The sequence below is a fragment of the Zalophus californianus genome, chromosome 1, assembly GCF_009762305.2.
Source record: "Zalophus californianus isolate mZalCal1 chromosome 1, mZalCal1.pri.v2, whole genome shotgun sequence".
In the NCBI taxonomy this organism is placed as follows: domain Eukaryota; kingdom Metazoa; phylum Chordata; class Mammalia; order Carnivora; family Otariidae; genus Zalophus; species Zalophus californianus.
Window position 1 is genome coordinate 147,532,675 of NC_045595.1, and position 16,114 is coordinate 147,548,788.

At 49.5% G+C, this 16,114-nt stretch overlaps 1 protein-coding gene across 1 annotated transcript in view; it reads left to right on the forward strand.

Moving 5' to 3' along the window:
* The window catches only part of ITGB5 (integrin subunit beta 5), a 112,526-nt gene that overhangs the window by 80,912 nt on the left and 15,500 nt on the right, over nucleotides 1-16,114 (forward strand). The window contains 3 exon segments of the mRNA XM_027583424.2: nucleotides 1,352-1,417; nucleotides 1,419-1,559; nucleotides 1,562-1,784. Of these exon segments, the coding sequence (XP_027439225.2) occupies nucleotides 1,352-1,417; nucleotides 1,419-1,559; nucleotides 1,562-1,784 (430 nt within the window).

The window sequence follows — 16,114 nt, forward strand, 5'->3', positions numbered from 1 at the left end:
TTAGAATTAGTAAAGACCCCAAAGTGATAGGGATCTGTAGAACATTTAGAAAAAAACATGTTTTCAGTGTTCTCCAAAAATATACCTAATTGTTACCTAAGAGTGGCCAGTAAAGCCAGTTATAGATGACTTTTTAAAAATCAGGTTTAATCCAACCCAAACAATGAAATTAAGAATAACAGTAGCTAAAAGTGGTTTCTAACCCATTCTGAGCCCCAGAAGGACCTGAGGAGCCTTTTGAAAAATAAAGCCATTCGGCCAGCCGCAGCGAGTCAGTTGGAGGAACGGGCCCAGGCCCGGGTCCGCGTCGGGAGCGGCCCCCCCCCACCCCCGTTCGGAGGAGACGCGTCTCAGGGTGGCCTTTGGTCAGGGCGGGCGGCTACCTGGCTGTGGACCTCCACGCGCCGGGCCCCGGGCGCAGCCTGGCGGACGAGCCGCACTCGGCTCCTGTCCCGTGGGAGGCCGGGAGGTGGCGGAGCGGCGCTCAGCTTCCGGGGAGAACGCAGCCGAGCCGCGCCGGGCCCCGCTCACCTCGCAGCCCTGCGGGCGGCTGACGGCCATCTCTCCCCGCACTGCCATCTGCCAGCGGGCCCACCTTGCTGCCTGTTTCCAGGGCGGCCCGTGAGAAGCTCAGGAGTTAGCGGACACTTCTCCACGGGCTTTGTTGAAAAAGTCTGTCCGTGTGCGGGGCGCGTTTGGTCTGTGATAACGCTTGATTACGACCACGGGGCCGTGATTGAGGACGATGGATGCGGCTGTGAGGACCAGTCCAGGGAGACATGAGGGCAGAGCGAGGCTTCAGGCGTGTCTATGCGGAGACAGACACTCCGGAAGGGACCCGGGCCTTCTCGTCCCCTGTCCAGCAGGAGAGGAACGCCTTCAGAGGGGCAGGCAGTTGCCAGGGTGTGTGGACCCCCGTGCCCCGTGACGTCGGGGGCACATCTAGCTCAGCGCCCGGCACAGAGGAGGTGCCCAGGAAGTATTCGCGGAATGAATGACTTTGAAAATGGAGAGGGGAGCGGGTCGGATAAAAGTGAACCGCAGGGGAGCTAGACCCACGTGCCCTTGAGCGTGTCCGGCTACCTTTGGGCGGCTGGGCGGCGAGGAGGAAAGGGTCACGTGCCTGTGGAATGTCGGCGCGCCTGAGTGCTGTGGGCCTCCGCCGAGAGCGCGCTCGCGTGTCTGGGGCCCCTTGCTCCTCGGGCCTTCAGCCGCAGCTCTCGCCCAGGGCCCCAGGGCCTGGGGGGTGGGGCGTGCGGTGGGGGGCCGTTCCCCCGGGCCGGGCCCCCGGGGTGGTCGGGGAGGCCCTGGACTGCCACGCCGCAACGGCCCCTTTCTTCTTCCCGCCCAGGCGTCCTTCGAAGTGTCGGCGGAGGCCCGGAGCTGCCCGGGCAGGCCCGCGGAGCACACGTTCACAGCTGCGGCCCGTGGGCTTCCGGGACAGCCTGGAGGTGGGGGTCACCTACAGCTGCCAGTGCGGCTGCAGCGCCGGGCTGGAGCCCGACAGCACCAGGTGCAGCGGCAACGGGACTTACGTGTGCGGCCTGTGCGAGTGCAACACCCCGGCCACCTGGGCACCAGGTGTGAGTGCCAGGAAGGGGAGAGCCAGAGCGGGTACCAGAACCTGTGCCGGGAAGCCGAGGGCAAGCCCCTGTGCAGCGGGCGCGGGGAGTGCAGCTGCAACCAGTGCTCCTGCTTCGAGAGCGAGTTCGGGAAGATCTACGGCGCTTTCTGCCAGTGTGACAACTTCTCCTGTGCCAGGAACAAAGGGGTCCTCTGCTCAGGTAGGCGCCCCGCAAGCACGTTAGCGCTGAGCCCGGCCCGGGCACCACTAGGGCATCCGCCACCCGAAGGGTGCCTTGTGCTGACTAACCGCTGTCCTCCGGGGAGAAGGCCAGGCAAGCCTTGCGGGCCACCGGGCCTGGGGGTGGGGACCAGCGTATGGAATACAAGGGCAGAAGGACCTGCCGTGGGCCTGTGGACTCCCAGAGTCACAGGGGTGTGTGGGGGTCGTCCAGGACTTACTCGCACAGCATTCCATTCTTCTTGATTGCCTCCTTGGTCATCTTTGGGGGCCGTCATTCTGCCTCCTACAGACATGGTTTGGAAGTTTCTTTTGATTGAACAGAAAATTGTTTCTCAGTAATTGCCACCCACTAATTCATATTCTAGACACCCTCTTCCATGTGACAGCCTGTCAAACATCTGAAAATTTCTTTGTTTCTCTGTTCTCTTTTCTTCTACACTAGCCACCACGTCTCCTCCTGCTCTGAGGGCTCCATCAGTTTGTTAAGTGTGCTTCTGAGCGCTAAGCTTGTTATTTGTCATTCTGGAGAGAGAGGGCCCAGCCCAGAGTTCAGCTGAACATTTCTGTGATCTGGACGTTCTGCTTCCATTCACATATCCTAACAAGATACCCGCTTTCCCTTTTCTTTTCTGTTAAATGATCACATGATACTCTTGAGTTGTTCTTGAACTTCATTACCAAAAGCTGAAGTGTCTTAATTTTTCCAAGTTAACTCTAGTCAAGCCAAGCTTTTGTTGTGTCCTGTTTGAACACTTAAGTTTTCTAATCTATGCGTAAGACTTTCCATGGATTCCAGTTAAATTACAGTTTGGCACTTCCCATTCTGGGAGTTGCATTCCAATGAGACACTGTAAAATCCTATCTCAGAGGGGTTTTCCTCCGACGCCATGCTGCTTTCAAATACAGTAAGTGGAACCATTTTAGGCAGGATTGTAGTTTCTTCTGCTGTTGCTGGAATTCCTCCCTTGAGAGTGGTCTTCCAGTTGGGAAGTAGTGATTTGAAAGGAACTTTTGAGTATCATAGGGAAGATAAAGCAGAAACATGGGAGGCAAATCAGAGCATATAAATGACCTGTCACTGTGGGAGGAATGACCGTCCTCTTTGGAAGGAGCAAGTGCTGAGGGTGGCCCCAATGTGGGTGAGGCTTCCTGGGCAGACCGCACAGTGAGACAAGTATGAGTGCACCCACGGGAGCAGTGGGGCCAGCATGTTCATAACTGGAACTGCTCCAGAAAGTACAGGGCATGTGAAGGTCATAGAGGAATGTCACGGATTGAAGAATTAGGATTTGATATGCTGACCATGCAACAGGGGATCTGCTCGTCCTCTGGCAAAGAGATGCTAGACTGGGATTCACTGGATGGTTCTATCTGAGTTAGCAGAAAAAGTACTTAGGGTCAGGCAGTCCTGGGTCTAAATCAGTAACATCACCTGATGCTTATGTCACGTTGGGCTTAGAGCTCTTGTGAAAAATAGAGCATGTGTATACAGCACCTAGGGCACAGCCTGGCACAGAAGGAGGACTCGCCGAGCACTGGATCCTTTCTGAGTCAATGCCACCACCTCTGGTCAGTGCAGGAGGGGCTGCCACCATAAACCACCAGGCTGTGCCTCAGAGTTCCAGGAGGGGGGTGGGGGGTGGGGGGTGGACTTTCCAATCCCTTCACCAGCACCGTAGAAGCTCCAAGGGATCCTGGCAGTGTCTGTAACTGGCTTTTAGCAGTGTTTTTTTCTTCTTCCAAACATATTAGCAAATAGTGTCATGAAACTGTCCTCCCTTCCCCTCAGGAGCCAGAAACAATCCTCTGATACGTCTTTATCCAGAAGGCTGCTTGTGACATGTTGTGTCCATATTGCCTGGGGGCAGGGCTTCTAAGTCCGCTGACGTGTGCAGATTCCATCCCCATAATTCATCAGCCTGCTGCCTGGGTTCTTTCTCGTACATTTGGTTTTTCCTGTCTCAAAATGGCTCGCCACCCTTCGTTTCTGCATTATTCTGAAAATCGAAGAAGACATAGACAAAGGACCTGGCGTCGTGCTTGGTAGGAGACAGGGCCCAGCGTGTGGTAGATGCCTCCTCTCCCTCCCTCAGATGTTAGGTTTCTCTGAATACAGCACAGAGCCTGGGGGTGCAGGGCAGGTGGTAGATGAGGTGTGAGTGACCTCAGTAGAGAAAACTTGTCGTTTTGGAGGCAGGAATATTTTGTAATTGAGAGAATACGTAGCTTTTTGTTCAGGCCACCAGAACTCACAGTTTTGAGTTAATCTTGCATTTCAGAATTCTGCCCGGGTGCTGTTTCTCTCCCTTCACTCCATACAATCCTGCAATATTGAGAGACTCTCACATGTCCCTGGGTAGAGAGAAGGGAGATCCTAGAAGCCCTGGAGGCTCCCACATACACGGTACTTCAGGTCACTAACATCTCAGGATGGCTGGGGTGGGATGTCTTTTTTTTCCCCATTTGAAAAGCCATACACATTCATTAAAGAAAATTTGAAAAATTACTCTTTTGATAGATACGTGGTCAGTCCTTGCTGTCTGCCTCCTTCTTGGTGACCAGGATTAATTTGGACCATCTGGTCCATCTGGAGGAACTCCTTCCTCCCACACTGGTTCACATGTATCCCTTCCAAAACTGTGCTCGGTCAGATAGCTGGAGAATTATTCTTAGTTTTAGAAGAGTAGAACAAAATGAAATAAATTGTTTAATTGTTTATAATTCCATCAGTCATACATTAAGAGGTCCGTATCTTTCCTTTCAAACATTTTTTCTAAGTGTGTGTGTGTCTGTGTACAATTTTGTGTCTTGGTTTTATCAGGTAATATTATATCCTAAGCAGCCCTTAAAGTTGAATGACTTTAATACCTCGTTGACTGGAACATTTTTACTCTTTCCATTGCATCCCCGATTACCCTCCCCACCCCTGCACTTGAAAAGCAACAGCTAGTTGAAACGTGAAGCTATCCAAGTCTTCGTGGGGAAAACAGTTTCTGGAATGATGTCATTGTTGTGTTTGCTTATTTAGTAAGGACTTTGAACTGAGCCCGGCTCCAGGGAGGACTTGTTCCTGTGTATCATTGCAGCATCCCGCTCCTCCTTCCTGGTCTTCCCGCCACAGCCGCTCAGGGGGCAGCGGTGACTGGGTGGGTGATGGGTTCCAGCGCCCAGTTTCCTTGGCACGCATGGTCAGCTTGGGGCTCCCGCTCTGGAACCGTGCCCACGGGTTTCAAGCTCTTGGATTGCTGTTATATTTGGGGGTTTTGTGGGGGAGAAGTCTGTTGCCCGACAGCCACTCTGGTCTGGAAGGTGCTGACTCAGAGCCTCAGGAGCAGCTGACCTCAGCACTCTCTCACAGTCCTTCCTGCCCCTCTCCCTGCAACCTGGCCCACCAAGGGCCATGTGCTTGTGGTTTGACTTCAGGCGGGGGCTCTGGTTTAGTGGTGGGGACGTCCTGGAAAAGCTCCTTCCACTTCTCTCTGGTCTCTTTGTCTATCAGACGCTTCTAGTCTCTTGTCCCATTGCCCTCCCCCTCCCGCAGAGAGCGCTGAGGGGGAATGCGAGAGAGTCCAGGTTTGTAACGTGTCATGTGGCATAAAAGTTCGTAGTGGAGCAATCAGACGAAGGTCCAGAAGCAGCGGAACCGTTTCTGTTACTACTTTTGGGACACGTTGTCACGGGAGTGTTTCCGGGCTGTTGTGTTTCCCTCTGGTTTCTAGAGGCAACAGAACCTGGACGATGGTTCTGTCCACAGGCTGTCCCTGTTTGTGCACAGGGCGCTTTGAGGAGCCGTTGCGAGGGCTTCTGTTCTTCTGAGTCTCGTGAAGTGTTGACCCTTCCGAGCCCCTCTGTCACCAGAACATGAGAAGTAGGACATGGCCTGTTTGGTTTCCTTCATATAATAAAAGATTATTGCTCAAACTTTGTTCTTTGTTGGTTACCATATCCAGACAGTGCATTTCCTGGGATTTGAGTTACTCCACTGTGGTAAACTGTTGAACTCTGTCCCAGCCCTGAAGTTTTCAGCCCTCCCTGTACTTCGAATGACTGCACTGGGGTACAGTGAATAACTTGCTAATGGTCGGCCTACTTCTTGGGTTTCATATATTGGGAAAACTTAAATAGGATATGGGATTTTGAACAGAGCCCTTTTGACTTCCGAACAGCCCTTTTGAACAGAGTCTTGTGACTGCAAGATCCCAAAAGTACATCTAAGTAAGGTGTCAAATATTTTACTTCCTCTAATAGGCTCTTTGGCCAGTTTCTACTTTATATATACTTTTTTCTTTTTAATATAGATTTTTGTATAGATACATAAGTCCTTTAATATGTGGCAGGCAGGCAGAGGTTAAGGGGCATCTGGAGTTCCCTCCAAACATAAAAAAATGGGGAGCAACAGTAATGGCATCATCGGCAGAGGCCAGAGCCAGCCTCCAAGCACAGGCTCTGGGTCTGGGCTGATGGCTTCCAGAAGGGCTTCACGAGGCTCTGTGACATCTCTCCAGTTACAAGCGCCTCTGACATTCAGGCCTGGTTTTAGACTTCTTGATTCTTGCCAAATGAAACACCTCCTTTGGCAGTAGTTATCCAGCTATGTTTATAAAAGTTCTCACCGTATTTATCCTGTTTTTCTTCAGAAATATAATTTTCACTCAGGGTAAGTCTCCCAATGGCCATTCCCGGGTCTGTGGTCACAGTTGTACCTTCTGCCACTGCATCAAAATTTGTATATTTCATAAATGGGTTGTTAGAGGACCATCTTGAATGCAACTCCACAACAAAGGCCTCGAAAAGTACCTTTTGAATGAACCAAGATTTGACATATTGAATGTTCTAAGAAAGGGGCCTCTTGGCAGGATTGCTACTACTGTGTGCCTCAGGTGGGAGAGCCTAGAAAATTCTTCAAGTTTTTGCATGTATATCAGTCTTTGCTCAGTTTATTGATGGTTACCCAGGTGCTAATGGTAAATATAAAAATACAAAATATATGTATTTTCTAGAGAAAGGGCCTCTTTTCCCCAAAGGAACATCCACATTGCAGTTCCCCTTATCTGCTATTATATAAATCTGAATTATGCACATGACAGCAAAAGTTGAGAGAGTCATGTTCCATTGTAGAGTGCTCAGGATATGGAGGCTCTAAGAACAGAATTTATTACAGGATTCTTCAGTAATTATGATTGTAAGGCATGCTGTTCCCCTAATTAGTAAAAACACTTCCACAGAGACCGTTTACCCAGTGCATGTTCAAATCTGGATTCTAAACCTGGCACTGCCCCTTTCTACCTCTGTGACCTTGGACTCGACTTACTACCTCCCTGACAGATATATTCTTTTAAGTTTTGACTTAAATTCCAGTTAGTTAACATAGAGTATAATATTTGTTTCGGGTGTACAGTGTAGTAATTGTACAGTTGTACAATTACAGTAAATGTACAGTTCCATACAACACCCAGTGCTCATCACAAGTGCCCTCCTTAATACCCATCACCTATTTCACCCATCCCCCACCCACCTCCTTTCTGGTAACCCTCAATTTCTGGCAGATCTTTTTTTATCTGTCACCTACACCGGAGAGTTGTTGTGAGCATCAAATAGAACAATGTCTGGCGGCGCCTGGGTGGCTCAGTCGGTTGAGCGTTCGACTCTTGGTTTTGGCTCAGGTCATGGTCTCGGGGACGTGGGATCAAGCCCTGTGTTGGGCTCCGTGCTTGGCGCAGTCTACTTGAGATTTTTTCTCTCTCTCCCTCTGCCCTTCCCCTTCACTCTCTCTCTCAAATAATAAATAAGATATTTGAGAAAGAAAGAAAAAGAACAATGTCCAAAAAGCTGGCTCTCCATCAGGGATGTTGAGTAAGTGTCATGACCTGGTCTCCCCATCCCACCCCTTCTTGGAGAAACATTTTCTTCCACAGAGATAAGTATCAGAGACATTCATGGCATCAAAACAGGTTGGTTTCAGAAGTTCTCAACAGGCACCCCATGATCAAGAATTCCCTAGAATTCCATCTGTATCCAGACATTGCTCCAGTTCACTTGAGAGACAAAAAGGTACCAACATTTAGGGCCTAGCCCTACAATGAAACAATGCATCTTTCAGACTAGCCACATGAACCAGGTACGCTGGACTGCTTATGTCTGGGGTCAGCCAGCTTCTTGCAGCTTGCGATTAGAGAAAGTTCTTTGGGAAAACCAGAGTGTAGCAAGTATCCGATGTTAGTGCGGCTAAAGATACGGAAACCATGATCTCTGATTGCAGGTCATTTTGTTTTAGGTAGGTTGCTGATTTCCTCTCATTCAATAAGAGCTCACTGAGCATTGTTCACATGCCAAGTGTTGTGCTGGGTGCCAGGATTACAGAGCCAGAGTTGCTTGAATTAATTTCTAAATGTTTGTACCCCTAGAATTTTCCACTTCCCAGAAACTTGCTGGGATTGAGGAATGAGGATATGAATCACTCATGTTTCTACCTTTACCATCCAGACTTTTATGAGATCTTGTAATACAAGGGAGAGAATATTGGGAAACCATGTTGAGAACCTGCCTTGTTCCATGCTCTGAGCTTAGCTCTGGGAATGGAGTTTTTCTTACTGCCCTTGCTCACTGCCCAAATCTTGTTTCTGCAAAGGTCTTCAGCAACAATTCACCAGTGATTCTGAAAAATGGACTATTCTAAGCACTGGATCTCACCTCACTGCCTTTCTCTCTCTACTTAGAAAGGGAAGTGTGCAAGAGCAGCCCCTGTTTTGAGGACCCTGTGCGTGCCTTTGAACGTCAGAACTGATCCTTAAGGGCATGACACTTGGCTTGTGAAAGAAATAATGAAACTTCAAAAGCAAAGGAAAACCCTAGGAAGACCATGAGAATGCCAAAAATAAGATCTTGGTCATGTATAGGTTTGGGTGGTATTAGTTTTTTGATGTTATAGAATGACACATCAGACAATTTTCCATTCTTTAGTTAAATTGAGCACTTAAAGTACTCATTTCATTTCTTGGTCGTTGAGCCATAACTTTGCCTTTGGTCTTGATTTGGAAACTGTGACATAATTGGTTATAGGCCTGTGTTGCTCACTGCATCTGGTGGGGTGGGGCGGAATTGGATGGAGGAACCCTGTTTTCCTTAGGGGGAGTGTTCATGACTCTAAGAACACTGACCTAAGAACCCACCCAGATGCAAATTCTCCCTGGTGTCTGGAAGTTGCTCTGAGTGAGTTTGACCTGCTGCAATTTTGGCTTCCTCTCTCTGGGACCTTCCTAAACCCAGAGAGGCAACCCAGTTGCCCTCTGACCCAGAGAATGGGGTCACTCCAATTACCCCTGCTCACAACCACCACTCCTAAAAGTTTTGATCAGGTGACCCCACCGTCCCTAAGCTAAAGGAATATACTTCCCAAGTTAGTATGTTATTTCAGCATTTTGCTCTCATCATGAGCAAGCACGAAATAGTGGGATTATTTGTGTCTTGTGCCTTTCCTAATAGCACCCCTAGTCACACACAGTGGGCCAACATTGTTTTACCTGTTTAACGGTTTTACACTTAGGGAAACTGAGACCCAGAACTTGGACTAAAGCTCACTGTGATTCTTCTAAGTAGGCTCCATGCCCAGCGTGGAGTCCATCGTGGGGCTTGAACTCACGACCCTGAGATCAAGACCTGAGCTGAGATCAAGAGTTGGACGCTTGACCAGCTGTGCCACTCAGGTGCCCCACATGATTCTGGATTATAGATCAAACCAGGAGAACCTTGCAAATCAATAGTTACCTCATTTCTACCTAATTTTACTTATTTTGATTAGCTTGAGGCCCTTCTCAAATCTCTGAATTACCAGTCCAGCCTTCTCCGCTGTCACCACCCAAGCATTGAGCCCACATTTTCCAAGTCTTACCTAATGAGTGCTCTTTATTTCAGTCAAAATTTTAGGAAACATTTAGTGCCTGTTTTCCCAAGTGAGTGTTTGTCTGGGTTACATAAGGATGTATCAGACACAGCGGACCAGACTGAAGGTCACATGTGAACCAAGGGACTGGCTGAGGTACCTGTCCTTTTATGACTACTATTTGATGGAAGGCAGAGTGTTCCTCTTTGTGTTCAGTGGGTGTCTATCTGTTGTTATTGATTATGCTGAACCCACTTTCCTGAAATGAACCTTTGTTAGCCTGTTCTAATTTATAAACCACTTTTGACATGAATGATGTCACTTGGTTGTTGTTACTCTACCAGGCGATTGATGTGGCTGTTACTGATCCAACCCAAGTGGAGGAGGCTGTGGCTGAGAAGATTGGCCTGTTGGCCACACTCCCCACCAGTGGTTGGTCCAAAGCCTTGACCCAATAAAAGCCCACCTCCCCTAACTCTCAGGGGGTATTCTTGGGCCGCTGTTTCCTGCCATCTTGTGGCTTGGCTGGGCTCCTAGCAGCCAAGCTTCAGCGTGGCCCACTCATGTGACATTCCAAACTAGCTCTGACCATTAGGAGTGCTGCACCCGGCTCTGAACAGTGGCCAGCTGAGGGTGGAACATGGCAACTGTTAACCAACCACAACACGACAGATTTCCAGATTGAAAATAGTAACCCTCTCATCCTGTTTCAGTGATCAAGAAGGTAGCAAATTCATGTCTCTCCAGATGTGGTTGGCATTCCCCCAGAAGTGCCTGCCAGGTGGATTGGGCAAGTTAAGCCAAATTCAAGATGTTGATCTGAGAAACCTCTGTTTCTTTTGGCCACGGGCCCTCTGTTTTTCTTTCTGAGTCAGCATTCCTTAGGGTCCTATGAGGACTATGGTTCATCTCACTCAGCTGTTTACAGACTTCTTTGAAACTGGAAAGATGAGTTCATTAAAGAACACAGATTTTTCCATCTTCCATCCATTGCTTTAATCTCCTGTGATTGATAGAGTTGGGCCAGAGACCAAGTCCTTTCCTTGCCACCCTCATGCGAAATGCAGTAGTAATTCGAGGGACTTGGCAGCCAGTCGTCAGCATTGAGAAATCAGGTGCTAAGACAGGAAGGGCAAAGGTACCCTTTGGGAGGGCTGTTGCCTTTGACAATGGAGTCTTAGCTTTCCAGCCAATGCTGTCATCTTAGAAAGTAATGTTGAGGTTTGGAGAAGCTTCGCTTAAAAGCAACATCACCTTATTTGTTTAGTGGTGGTCATATTTTGCTGCTCAGATACAACATGAATGCAACATACGGTCCAGCAGATGAAGGCAAAGGGTGAGGGACTTGTTGGGACATTGCCCCTTGGGAAATGCCATCAATTGACCTTGTACAAGGGCCCGTTAGTTGACACTAAGCCAAGGACGGAGGAGCAGCTGGCCCTGAAACTGAGGATGCATCATTGCTCACATGTCTGAAGAGCCTCTTGCTGGAGAAATCTGAACAATATGCAAGAGCAAGAGTGGGGTGTAAAGCTTGTGACTTCTGCTTGACCATGACCCGCCAAAGGAAAGAGAATTCTTAACCATTTTTTCCTCATGGTATTCTAAATCTTTGTATTTCTTTGGACATGTGTTAAGAAATCACATTTAAGTTCATAAGCCTCAATAATACTTCTCTGTTCCCTTTCTAATTTACAGCTTTGGATGTCTTCCCTCAGGGCTTCAGGCTCATCCTAATGATGTTCCCAGCCTCTAGCAACATGTTCTGAGCATCTCCTGTATGCCTGGCAATTCTAGGCATTGGGCAAACAAAAATAAAACACCATCTTTGATTAGTATGGGTTTGCAGGCTAACGGGTTGAGGCAAATGAGTAAATAAACAAATATATCCATGTAATAAGTGATTTTATATCTGCACTTTCCTCTTAATGAAGTCTCCCCTCAGCTCTTGAACATGCTCAGGTCTCTTCATTCTAAAAAAAAAAAAAGAGAGAGAGAGAGAGAGAAACCCTCAACCTCCCACTCCTCACTTGCCCTTCTTTCCTCCATATTCATAGCTGTATTTCTGAAAACATTTGTCTCTGCCCAGTCAGCCCTCACCTCAATCTTCCCAGATCCCTAATGGCCTTGTGCTGCTACAGCTCATAGACTTTTTCAGCCCTCATCTGGCTGGTTCTGAAGAGAACCAGCACATAGTTCTCTTCCGATTCTCCTTATCTCCCCTTTGATTGGTCTGTGTAAGCCAGAAACCCAGAAATCCTCCTGCTCCCTGCCTTCTCCTACCTCCCACATTCCATCTGCCACCAAGTTGGCCACTGACTGCTTATATTTCTTCGTAATTCATCTTCTTTCCATCTCCTTGACCACCGCTGTGGTCCGTGTGCAAGGTGTTTGCTGCAAAACCAAAACATGCCAGTGTTCAGCACCTCGTATGTGTTTTGCAATGGCCAGAAGCTAGGGTGACTCAAGGGGTAGCCTAGATGTTGGACCACAAAATAGAAATGCAGAAGCTGTGCTGTAGGTGATGAGGAAGGGCTCTAAGCAAGAGTGTCATCACAGTTTACATTTTAGAAAAGCGCTGTGGCGGCCACCTGGAACCTGACTTGGGGGAGGGGCGGATGCATGGTGAGAAGGCAGCCAGGTGGGAGCTGCCTCCAGGCGAGGTTCTCTGCTTACCTCAAGCCATAGGAGTTTATTGTCAGGCCATTTGGGGGCTAAAGGATAAACTTAAATTCCTTAGTCTAACACTCAGGCCTCCTTCCTCCATCCTCAGACACCCTCCCCTCCCTCCTATCTGTCTATTTGTCCATCTGTCCGTATATACATACATTCAGTAGGCCTGTATCTATTTCTCCACCCTTGCTTCCCATTCTAGTATAATTCTCCTTTTCAGATACTTCCCTTCCTGGCTGCCCCCTATATTCATCTTCACAAATGAACTCATGCAACTTTGGTTTTTTTACACCCAGAATGCCTTCTCTCTTCTACTATTCCAGAACCTATAGCTCAACCTGGAGCCTATGACAGTCTCTCCGGATTTCTCCCTGCTCTGACCTTAAGCAGTATTATGACGGTGGTGGAGAAACTGTAGAGCCTGCCTAGTCTACTGCCTTTACTTTACACAAGTGGCCAAGTGATTTAATGATCAGTGATTAAAATAGCCATGCTTGGGGCGCCTGGGTGGCACAGTCTGTTGAAAGTCCGACTCTTGGTTTCAGCTCAGGTCATGATCTCAGGGTCATGAGATTGGGCCCCGTGCCAGGCTCCGTGCTCAGCGCAGTCTGCTCAAGATTCTCTCTCCCTTCCCTCTGCACCTCCTGCATGTGCTTTCTCTCTCTTTCTAAAATAAATAAATAAATCTTAAAAAAAAATAATAAAAAAGCCAGTCCTGTGGATGGATCTGTTGCACATTTTTAACTATACTACATCCTGGGCCCCTTGAACATTTATTCTATGTACTGATTTAACTTTTCTCACTTACTCATGACTGGATTATGCTACAGAAGCAGCATATGTAGTGGTTAGGAATATGGGCTCCAGAGTCAAACAAATGTGGTTTAGATCCCTGCCCTGACACCTACTTGCCATGTAGCTTTGGATAAGTTACTTGGCCTCATGTGGCCTCTCTGTGCCTCATTTCCCATCTCTGAAAATTAGGGTGGTACCGGTACTGTGGCACAGGGTTATTACAAGGGCTAATGAGATAATCCACGTAAAGTGCTTCAAACAGTGCCTGGCCCCTTGTGAATATTCCATGAAGTTTCTCTAGGTTAGGAGATTTTAAACACGGCTTGATGTCTCAGTGAAATTAAAAATCTCTTGAAGGCAGTAAACCATACATTCTATGTTGCACATTACAAAGAATCTCCCCAATCCCATACCGTAGATGAGGTGCGATCCCTCTTTCATTGATGAGGAAACTGGACCGTGGCCCAGAGACAGCAGGTGGGTAGCTGAGACTGCACAGCAGCATCGATGAGAAAAGACGTCCCCAAACCGAGCAGCTCCAAGGCATTTCGAGTAGAGTGACAAGGATAGGACCGAGCTGGTCAGAGGAGACTGGACGGAGAGAGCTGAGCTCCAGGCTTGGTGAGGAGGGAGGAGGCGCTGTGCTGTCTTTGTCGGGGAGCAGCCCTTCCAGGGCATATTCTCCAGTCGGTGACTGCCCTTGGCAGGAGAGTGCCCTGTTGACAGACTCAGAAAGCCCGTGGCGCGAAGTGTACACTTGTCGAGAGCAACATCTCCCTGGCCCCTAGAGGTTTATTCACTTGTTGCTGAGGTGCGCCAGCCTGGTTAAGATCCCTTCGGAGGGAACGGAGAACATGCCCTGTGCATTTCAAAACTCTCCATTCTTTACTTTTTCTGGAACCAAAGTCAGTGTACGGAAAGGAAAGTTAAAGTAGTGGGAGAGGCACATTCACTTGGGACCAGACTCAGAGACACCCTGAGACTAGCGGGCAGCACTGGCGGAGCAGGGACATGAGAGGGCCTGTTATGTAACACTAACCTGCTTGTCAACAGGGAACCAGGAAGCGTACTTCCTAGGAGGGATTTCCCCTTCCTGTTTGAAAAAGCCCCGGACAGAGAGGCCATACCCTTTGGAAGCCTGTAGGTGTGTTTGGCCACAGAGAGGTCAGCCCATGTTTGGCATTGGTTCTCCACGATTTGTGTCTGTGCCAGGATGTCTGTTTACAACGAGGGCCCTCTCTGCTGTGTGTCTACAGTTTCAGAGCGGGGACTCCAGACACCCCCCTGAGGTTACAGGAGGCAGGACGGTGGGCTCTACTCCTCGTTGCCGTGGCACCCTGGCTTGGCAGCTCTCAGGGCCCTGCGCCTCACAGACACTGGAAGCACATAAGGCTCACAGTTGGTTTCCTGCTCTTTTTAAGCCAATTGTTGGAGATTTTAAGACCTGACTTTGGTGACAGAAACCACCCAAATGCGCAGAAATTTTTCAGAACACACCCCTTTTTCTTTCCTTTCACCACTTCCTGTTTACAGGCTGCCTCTTCTGAGAGGACGGGAGACTGGGGGCAAACAGAGCTCTGAGAGAGGGGGTATTGGGTCTGTGAGGAGAGGAAGCAAGGAAAGAGAGGAAGTGAGCGAGCAGTCTGCTTGGGGCGGGGGGGGCACTGACTGGTGAGAGGGAGGGAGGGAGGGAGGGAGGGAGAGGGAGGCAGGACCAGGAGAAAGAGAAAGGGAACTGGGCTTAGTCCTCCCTCCCCTCCCCAGCCTTCTGAGAGCCAGAATGGACTCCCGGAGGGACTGGAGCTGCTGCGGAGGGAAGCCACAGTGTGTTCCAGAGCCGGATGGAAACTATTTTGGGACCAGCTGTGGAGAGAGACGGTTTGTGCCCTGAGGGTCTGATGTCTGCCTGGTTGTGACCCCTTGCTCCTGTGCTGGGTGAGAATGGGGAGAAGAGAATCACTTCTTGGTTCTGCCTGTCTCAGGCTGGCTCCCTCCTTCCTCAGGCCCCCCGGCCCTCAGGCATCTCCTCTGAGGTCACCCCAGGGCCACCTGGGTCCTCTGCAGGCGGAGTCCAAGTCCAGCTTGGGGGTGAGGGGGAGTGGCGGCTTCCCCCCCCCCCCCCCCCCCCCCCCGGCCACTTCTGTGCTGCCTCAGACATACCTCAGGGAGCTCCCCCAGCAGGGCCTCAGGCCCCTTTATGGTATCGGGCCCCCCACCAAGGCTCTGGAGGCTGCAGAGCAGCTGCACCAGGTCCAGGGTATTCTCGCTTTGGGTTGGATGTGGATAGGTAGCCTCAGGGGAGCTTTTAACCCTGGGTGGTTTTGGACCCAGCCTCCCAGAAAGTACTTCCCCCACTGTCCTCTGAGATCTACTCTGAGCTTCCCCTCCCCCTGCACTCCCATCATAGCATCAATGATGAGGAAGCTAGCTGGTGTTTAGTGAGCACTTACTATATGCCAAACACTGCTTTATACAGGTTAAGCGATTTAACGCATACAACAACCCAGCGAGGGAGGCATTTTTATCAGCCCCACTTTAAAAATGACGAAACCAAGATACGGAGGGGTTAAACATCAGTAACTGCTGGTAAATGGCAGATTCAGGAGGCCAGCTCAGGCGTTCTGATTCTGGAAGCCACGTGTTCACCACACTCCCCTGCCCCATTTTCCCAACGTTTCCTTGTGCCTCCATTCTCCACCACCCATGTTCCATGGGAAACAGGCTCCTCTTCATCCTGAGCCTCTGCAGAAATCCCTACTCCCCCCTCTTTCCTGAGACTGATGGGCCTTGAGAACAGTTGGTGGGGACTGAGGAGCTGGCCCCTCCTGGTCGGCATTCTCCCACCCCCTCAGGTCCCCCTTTAGATACTTGCTTTCCACCTCCAACTCCCTCCCCTCCTTTGAAGTTGTGCCATCCCAATTACACCAGTCTCGACTTTTCCCCTTCCCTGTCACTTACTG